Genomic DNA, 9,007 nt, shown 5'->3' with positions numbered 1-9,007 from the left:
CTAGAGCAGGTTTGGCCCCTCTGATCCGGAAGCCCTGTTTACTGTCTCACAAGATCCAATAGTCTATTGGAGGCGGGGTCTGCAGTCTCTGATTGTCGTTTTCTAGTTTGCTTTGAGATGTGAGCATGAGTCCAGATGCTGCCGCTAGATGGCGCTGCTAGCGCTTTTCACTGGTCCAGTGGTTCTGGCTGGATCCCTGATCAGTGATGGGTCCAAAGAAAGCGAGTGTGAGGATGGGAGTGAGAAGAGAAGACGATGATGACGATGGAGATGAAGCAGGAAATGATCCATCAACAGGACCGTGGTGTCCGTAAGTAATGGGACACGCCGGTAGGAGTGGAGTCCATCAACGATGTGGATGCTATCAAGAACACGAAGCCTTCCAGAGGCAGAACGAGTACCTGTACAAGTACCTGTAAGGTACAATTACTGCATAAAGTATCCACGTAAGTGTAAGGTATCATCAGAATCATTTAGTATATCATTGTGTGTATCTATATAACAATTATCAGCGTTGATTTGAGTGACGCTGCTGCAGATTAAATTGTTTTCAGTTCATTTATATGTTACATTCGAGTGATTTTAGATACGAGCTCGGTCCAGGAATGAATTATAAGCGGCTGTATTAGGTATTCGTGTACCGGGTACATGTACATTAGAATGAACTGAAGCGTTCCTCTTTTTTATCTGAGCCAGAAACATATTGTTCCAAAGGATAAATGCTTCTTGTAATACTCATGTGGGCGAAACACGAAATACTCAGAGGTTGAAACACGTCATTCAACAAGCTCAGAAATGAGCTTCAGCTGAAAATCCCAATCCGGAGTAAAAGAACAAGTTCGAGTTTAAAAACTTGAATGGGTTAATCAACTTCGGCAGTGACCGTCCTTGCGAGGTCATCGCAGCAGTCGCCACACGATGCATGTGGGCCAGGTACCACAGGTGCTCCACTGTGAGGCCCGGGGCATGATGGGATACAGACGTCTCCTCTGATCACACAGATCAACGGATTAAATGACGTTTCAAAGACTTTTCATTTCCATTTCCAAAACATTTAAACATGGCCACACGGGACAACGAGCCAAAAAGCCACAGCAACCATGAAGAAAAGTCCTAAAATACAAAGTAAAAAAATAAATCAAAGGGAAAACAGATTCCGTAAAAGCTAAAAAACAAAAAGGAAACAGTGTCGGCATCTGCAGCCTGGAGCATCCAGTTCCAGAGCGAGCTAAAATCAGATGGACACAAACGTCGTTTGATCAATGACAATGAGTTCAAAGCAGGGAAGTGGCAGCCAGAGGGTTAACACTGTGTTGGTCACTCAACAGCGACCTCTGCTGTAGATCTAAAATCATTGCAGGTAAACAAAATGAAAAAAAGGTGGGAAAACTTGCATGCTGTAAACCCAACATTAGCCTGTGAAATAATATTTAATCTTTATTCAATTGCTAGTCTCTCACTTAAACTTTGACCATCTTTGTATAATATCATTTTCTCCACTTGTTTGCTGAGTGAAGTTCTTCATGTGAAGGTTCACATTTAGCTTGTTTGTGTAAATGCTCAAGAGCTGGCATGTAAATTATAGCAAATGTGTCTGTAATAAAATTCAGAGTTAAAATGTTTATGTGTGATTTTGTTAACCAAAGTGTTCAATCATATGAAATAACACTAAAATGGATTCATTCACACATTCCCGAGAAGGATCCATGAGTGGGAGCGAAGCGGGAATCAAACACGTGATCTCCATCAGAACCCGCAACAAGTCGATGGTTTGTTTCCTGATAAACACACGACACCTGGTCGGTCACGTGACCTTAAAGCGATACGCGCACCAGTCCGGGGTTTCGCGCTTGCGCACTCGACGCGGTGCTGACGCGCCAGCGTTGTTCGGCCCATCCCTAATATATAGTTATAACAAGATAAATATTACTTAGAGTTGCTTCCGAAAATATTGCGTCATAGGACAGCGGTACATAGATTTTGCACAGAAGGGCCCCTCCGGGCTTCCGTAGTATTCGTCTGTGACCCGGAACATCTTTGAAATCCGAGTGACGTTCATGCTTGGTAAAGATGGCGGAGGCGGAGGCGGAGTCGGAGCGGGAGGTGGACGTCTTGGTCAAGAGAGTTGTGAAAGATATCGCGAATGCCTTCAAGAGGAACCCCAACATGTACGTCCGTGTCCGTGTCCGTGTCCGTGTCCGTGTCCGTGTCCGTGTCCGCGTCCGTGTCCGTGTCCGTGAACAGTCGGCAGGCTGGGGCGGGGCTAGCACGTCCAGCGTAGCCTCACCCAGGCGACAGCCCGAGCCGGCGGGCTCCGACTATTACCTGGGTGCGGTCGTGCGAGCCTTCCACAGAAACGCCGTATTTAAATGAGCCAGATTAACCTCTGTTGTTGTTAAATAATTAGAACACTGCTCACCGGATTCAGTTCTAACGGAAATCACACGACTGACTTTACTACGCCGGGATACACAGTAAATACTTTATGAATGAGCGGGATTGTTATGCTAATGTTTATGCTAACTTGATTTTCTCTCATTGGCCCCAGTCACGTAGAAAGCAGCTCTAAATGTTTGAAGCGATGGTTTAAAGGAACTTAAAAGAATTTTTATTTAACTGGACAATTTATAATTTTAATAAAATTACAGACATTAAATGTAAAAAGCAGTGAAAACGACCATTTGTGTTCCAAACTGGAATTAGGTTACACTGTTTAACTATCTTACGATCAGTTAGCGGATCAATCACCTGAACGCTTAGCTCATTCCCAGCTCAGAGCTGTGGACATGCTGGGAATGTCTTTTCACAGTGAAACTGGTCCTCTGGGGGAATATTTATTGGATTGATCCTTGAGCAGATGACAGGAGGGTGATCAGTTCATGGATTGATCTGCCCGTGAGGGAGAAGGTTATCCGGGAAAGACTCGTCCGCTGGTGAGAGGAATGGAAACGGAGTCTAAAATGTGTGAAGAAACATCTGAGGTTCATTCTTTGAGCATCAAAGGCCGGCCTTTCTTTTCTCTTCTCTCTTTGACCACGACGCTTTGATCCGTTTGATCCATTTGATCCATTAACAGTCTGACAGACAAACCACCTGTCTCTGTTACATTCACAGTAAACATTTACCTCCGTGTGCCAGAAGCCCCTCCCAGCTTGTTATGGGCGGGAGGTGGGGTACACCCGGACCCGGTACCTGCTTGCTATGTGCTAACCCACGTGTAGACATGGACACACCCCCTGGAGCAGCGGTCTGTGCTGTGGCATCTCATTCTGCTGCAAACATCTTTAGCCTCCAGCCAAGCTAGCATCTGGAACGTTCTACCAGATGAGAGGCCGAGATGGAGATTGTTCTGAACTAAAGGTTTAAAACGCACCTGGCCAGGTGAGCTACGGGACTCTTAAGACGTCCTCCTCATTGTGTCTTTGCGTCCCCAGTGATGAGATTGGAGTGATCTCCTGTCCAGAGGCTCGCTGCAACCGCAGCCCCATTGTGTTGGTGCAGAACAAGCTGGGGGTCGAGAGCTGGTGCGTCAAGTTCCTGCTGCCGTACGTCCAGGGCAAGCTGCTGCTGCACCGCCGGCGCAGGCACTGGCTGGACAGGGAAGGTAACCGAACGATTGAGACAGACAGACCGTTCAGCGGCATTCTGTCCCCCTTTATAAGGAGACATGTCCTACCGTAAGTAAACGCCGTTTGTGTCCCTCAGCTCTAGTGGACATCACGTCCACGGCGTTGCTGCTGAACCCGGACTTCACCACCGCCTGGAATATCAGGTACGGAAAAATCCAGCCGCTCTGTAGCCGGCGAAACCGCATGTCTCTGCTGTGAAACCGCGTGTCTCTAGCCGCGTGTCTCTTCTGTGAAGCCGCATGTCTCTGCTGTGAAACCGCGTGTCTCTAGCCGCATGTCTCTGCTGTGAAACCGCGTGTCTCTAGCCGCGTGTCTCTTCTGTGGAACCGCATGTCTCTGCTGTGAAGCCGCATGTCTCTGCTGTGAAACCGCATGTCTCTAGCCGCGTGTCTCTGCTGTGAAGCCGCATGTCTCTAGCCGCGTGTCTCTAGCCGCGTGTCTCTTCTGTGGAACCGCATGTCTCTGCTGTGAAGCCGCGTGTCTCTGCTGTGAAGCCGCGTGTCTCTAGCCGCGTGTCTCTAGCCACATGTCTCTGCTGTGGAGCCGCGTGTCTCTAGCCGCGTGTCTCTAGCCGCATGTCTCTGCTGTGGAGCCGCGTGTCTCTAGCCGCGTGTCTCTAGCCGCATGTCTCCTCTGCTGCGTGATGACGCATGCTTGCTTCCTGCTGCAGGAAGGAGCTGCTGCAGTGTGGCGTTGTTAACCCCGAGGAGGAGCTCTACCTGGGCAAGCTGGCTCTCACCAGATTCCCCAAGAGCCCAGAGACATGGATACACCGGTGAGCCCCCCCTTTTTACACAAACATGGTTTATCCACAGCTCAGGAATGTACCATTCTCCGACCTGGTAGAAACGTGTTGCAGGATGACCTGAGTCTGTCAGGAGCTCTCGTGATTGGCTGAAATCCTGACGTGAACACGCTCACGCCGTGTGTCGTCGGCGAGGACATTTCAGCACCGCGCCGTCTTCTGTCCTCTCCATGCAGGCGCTGGGTGTTGCAGCAGATCCTGCGTCAGCTCGGCCGCAGCAGGAAGCTGCAGCTGCAGCACAACGACGGAGAGCAGGCGGACGAGGGGCGGAGCCAACAGCTCAGGGACCGCCTCGCCAGGACGCTCCACCAAGAGATGAAAGTGTGCTGTGATGCTGCCGGCCGTTACCCCAGCAACTACAACGCCTGGAGCCACCGCATCTGGGTGCTGCAGCACATGGGCAGCAGCAAGGTAGGACGAGGACGAGGACGGGGGGGACACGGGCATGGGCAGCAGCAAGGTAGGACGAGGACGAGGACGGGGGGGACACGGGCATGGGCAGCAGCAAGGTAGGACGAGGACGAGGACGGGGACGGGGGGGACATGGGCATGGGCAGCAGCAAGGTAGGACGAGGACGGGGGGGACATGGGCATGGGCAGCAGCAAGGTAGGACGAGGACGAGGACGGGGGGGACACGGGCATGGGCAGCAGCAAGGTAGGACGAGGACGAGGACGGGGGGGACATGGGCATGGGCAGCAGCAAGGTAGGACGAGGACGGGGGGGGACATTGGCATGGGCAGCAGCAAGGTAGGACGAGGACAAGGGGGGCATGGCGCTGCTCTTTCTACTCCAGTCTCTTTGTGAAATGCTGTGCAGTGTCCTATTTGAGGTCGTCCTTGTCCCCCTGGAGATCACTATGAAGGACAGCTTCATATTTCCTTGGACCACCGTCAGCTTGGACACATTTGTCCTTCCTGAGTTCCATTACTTTTGACCAAGCTCTTGTCTTGATGACGGGGTTCAGGTCTGGACGACGGGGACAACCCATGAGTGGAGACGATGCTTTCTCTTCCCGAACCACTCTCATTTGAAACGCGGTGAATTGTGTCGTCATGGAAACCTGAGAGACGGTCCTGAGCAGAGTTCTGTCTCGATCTGGACTCATTGATGCGTATCGGTGTTTAATAAATCAAAGCTCCTGGTCTGCCCGGCGTCCCCCTGATGCTGGTTGTCCCTTCCCGCAGGTGTTCCATGATGAGCTGTCCTCCATGCGTCTGTGGGTGTCCCTGCACGTCTCTGACCACAGCGGCTTCCACTACCGACAGTTCCTGCTCAAGGAGCTGATCTCGGAGCTGTCCCAGACGCCAGCGTCCCCCCCGTCCCCCCGGCGCTCCTCCGTCAGCAGGCCTCAGCCGGGGGGGGAGGACGGGCAGCTCGGCCCCCCCACAGCGCTGCAGCTTGTCCTCCTGGAGATGGAGCTGTGCTCCGACCTGATCCAGTCCTTCCCTGGACATGAGACACTCTGGAGTCACAGGTGAGACCACAGAGGGTCCAGACGTCTGTCCCGCGGTCCGGAATGTCTCTCTGCCTTTGTCCAACAGTTTATTTTTACGGGAAGTACAAATATCCTGCAGATATCCTGTAATCCTGGCAGCGCGATTTATTTGCTGCAGTCGAAGCGCACTCATCGAATCGTGTTTCAATGTTGTACTTGTACTGCGTTGACAATGACAAATAAAGCTTTCTATAAATATCCTGCAGATATCCTGCACTGCAGGACGCTGGTTTCTAGTAACGTAACGTAAAAGCAAACAACTCGTCTCAGGATTTATTATATCATCTTATCTCTAATGTACTAGATACTAATACTTCTGGCGATACTTTGATTCGGATGCCGTACTTGGCCATATTGAATGCCTCACTTTTTAATGGCGCCTTTGCCACGTCCCGCTTTAGCGACAGCCGGAAATGAGAATGACTTCCTCTTGACGTGAAGCGTTTCAGCTCGGTGGCCTCGCCAGGACGGTTAGCGGTGTGATTCGTAGCTTTCAGCTAGCGCCCGCGTGGCCTCGCCAGGACGGTTAGCGGTGTGATTCGTAGCTTTCAGCTAGCGCCCGCGTGGCCTCGCCGGGACGGTTAGCGGTGTGATTCGTAGCTTTCAGCTAGCGCCCGCGTGGCCTCGCCGGGACGGTTAGCGGTGTGATTCGTAGCTTTCAGCTAGCGCCCGCGTGGCCTCGCCGGGACGGTTAGCGGTGTGATTCGTAGCTTTCAGCTAGCGCCCGCGTGGCCTCGCCAGGACGGTTAGCGGTGTGATTCGTAGCTTTCAGCCAGCGCCCGCGTGGCCTCGCCAGGACGGTTAGCGGTGTGATTTGTAGCTTTCAGCTAGCGCCCGCGTGGCCTTGCCGGGACGGTTAGCGGTGTGATTTGTAGCTTTCAGCTAGCGCCCGCGTGGCCTCGCCGGGACGGTTAGCGGCGTGATTCGTAGCTGAACATTCCCGCGGGCCGTCACGCTACACTTTTAATGAACGTCTGTTTGAAGTCGTACGATAGATTTGAGTCCGTGTGTTTCCACCAGGAGGCGTGTCTTCTACTTGTGGTGCCAGTGGAGGCGGAGACATCAGCAGCACTGCAGCAGCAACGGAGGCGGCGAGGAAGCAGCCGCTCAGAGGGGCGGCCTGAACGGGCACGCGGGGGACGCCATGGACGTAGACGGGGCTTCCCTGCCGGACGCTCGTGACAGCAAGCGTCTGAAGAGGGGCGTCCTGCTGCCGGAACCCCCCGATCGGTCCTCTGAGGACAGCTTTGTGAGCAGGACTCTGGACACCTGCAGGGACCCCGAGCAGAGACGCTTCGCCCTGGCGTACAAGAAGTGGTTGGACACTGTCCTCGGCCAGCAGCCTTGAGAGAGGGACAGAGGGACAGAGAGAGAGAGAGAGAGAGAGAGAGAGTCCCAGGTCACCGGGGTTACTGGTCCCAGGTCACTGGGGTCACCGGGGTCACCGGGGTTACTGGTTTATTCAGGGAGGACGGAAACATCTGGACTTCCTTGATCTTCGTCTGAGCCCCTCCGGAGTGGAGTTCTGCACGCTGCGATCTGATTGGCTCTCTGCGTTTAGGTTTTCCTTTTATTGCCAGTTTGGCTTTAAAGTAATTTATGTTCACATAAAAAGGTCAAGAAAGGAGACGGAGCTGGAAGAGGAATAACGTCTCAGATGAGAACCAGAATAGAAAACGTGATGGAAATGGATCAATATTTACCCGTTCGACTTCCATTTCAGCGTTACTTTCATTGTAGTACTTTCATTGTAGTACTTTCATTGAAGATGATGAATATTTTTTTCTTTGTTTCCTCTTTTTCGTGAGTGATCTGGCTGATTGGCTGAAGGCTTGAGGGGGCGTGGTGAAGTGAAACCTGTAGAGGACGCTTTAGTTGAGCTGTCGTCAGGGCAACCATCCAGGGATGAGATGCGATTAACAATGAGCCGAATCATTTTATCCTCTGTAAATCATCTTTGTTTGTTTCGGTTCACGCCGACGGGTTCCGCTCTGAACGGGCGGACGTTGATCGTCCGTCGGTCGAGTCGGTCGAGTCGGTCGAGTCGGTGGTGAATCCGGTCCGGACGGTTTCGTTTGCTTCGGTCTTCTCTTCGGAGTCGAGGTTATCAGTGCTGATGTTTGCCCTTGAACGATGCGATGGCCATTCACTGGTGCTACGTGTTGCCATGACTACAAGTGCTTCATCTGTGACAGATGTAGTGTGCAACGGACGAGGCTTTAAGGAGGTCGGCGCTGTCCTCGTCGTTTGCCCTTTGACCCGGGTCCGTCTTGAATCCCGACGAACACACGCGTGGATCCGCACGGCTGATTTAGCGCTCCTCGCTGAAACGTGGATTAACTTCGGAGGAGGGACGGCTGCGTTTGTCTCCGGGACACCGAGCGTGGACGGCTGAACGTGGAGCCGTTAGCGCTTTAGCGTCTACAACGCAAACGTCGAAAACAAGACTACCTATGCAGGAACGTGTCCTCTGAGCCGAGCGCCGTAGCTCCTGTGCTGGTTTGTTCTCTAGTTACCTTCGGTGGAGAGTAATCCCTGAGTAATCCCAGAGTAATCCCTGAGTAATCCACGGCCCCCGATTAACCGTCTGTTTACAGGATCATCTTCATTTATTTGTTTTGCCATCTGCTCACCGAGGAAATAAAGCTGAACTACTGCACTTACGTATATTAGGACTAAAACCAAGTAATGTGTGCGTACAGGAAATCGTTTTGTTTTAACGCAGTATTCTCGTGTATTACACACTTCAAAGGATTATATTTTGACAGGAAGTGTGTCCATGCGGAGCCGAAGGAGCGATCCATTAGAGCGTCTCCTCAAAACTCTCACCCTTAACCTTTCTACGGTGCTGCCACCTAGTGGCTGCTGATGATGCTACAACCGATGCAAACAGGACGACCCTTGATCTCAAAGGCTGAGTGAAGGATCAAACGGGACGCCGAGATGCTGTTTGAATCGCTTTTTATTAAACATTTTGTAGATATCAACGAAGTGTTTCTGTTAATGTGTGGCTCGTTAGCCTTAGCTTCACGATAGCCCATCTATTCATCCGTCCATTCATCCATCTATTCATCCG

The 9,007-nt window shown here is 51.8% G+C and overlaps 1 protein-coding gene across 1 annotated transcript; it reads left to right on the top strand.

Annotated features, from left to right (window-relative positions):
* The first annotated feature begins 2,070 nt into the window (after positions 1-2,070).
* ptar1 (protein prenyltransferase alpha subunit repeat containing 1) lies at positions 2,071-8,906 on the top strand. Its single transcript, XM_068760748.1, has 7 exons — positions 2,071-2,168; positions 3,435-3,604; positions 3,706-3,772; positions 4,300-4,404; positions 4,611-4,845; positions 5,621-5,910; positions 6,952-8,906. Exons 1-7 carry the CDS (start codon positions 2,071-2,073, stop codon positions 7,277-7,279), a joined length of 1,293 nt encoding a protein of 430 aa, XP_068616849.1. The 3' UTR covers positions 7,280-8,906.
* The last annotated feature ends 101 nt before the right edge of the window (positions 8,907-9,007 follow it).

The sequence above is a fragment of the Brachionichthys hirsutus genome, chromosome 4, assembly GCF_040956055.1.
Source record: "Brachionichthys hirsutus isolate HB-005 chromosome 4, CSIRO-AGI_Bhir_v1, whole genome shotgun sequence".
Taxonomy (NCBI): Eukaryota; Metazoa; Chordata; class Actinopteri; order Lophiiformes; family Brachionichthyidae; genus Brachionichthys; species Brachionichthys hirsutus.
This window is presented reverse-complemented; position numbering and strand designations above follow the sequence as displayed.

What these genes read in the sequence shown, in the direction of transcription:
- ptar1 (XM_068760748.1), top strand. Translation starts at nt 2,071, where the DNA reads ATGGCGGAGGCGGAGGCGGAGTCGGAGCGGGAGGTGGACGTCTTGGTC. An exon ending in ACCACCGCCTGGAATATCAG is followed by an intron (nt 3,773 to 4,299) that starts GTACGGAAAAAT and finishes TTCCTGCTGCAG; the next exon opens with GAAGGAGCTGCTGCAGTGTG. An exon ending in AGCACATGGGCAGCAGCAAG is followed by an intron (nt 4,846 to 5,620) that starts GTAGGACGAGGA and finishes CCCTTCCCGCAG; the next exon opens with GTGTTCCATGATGAGCTGTC.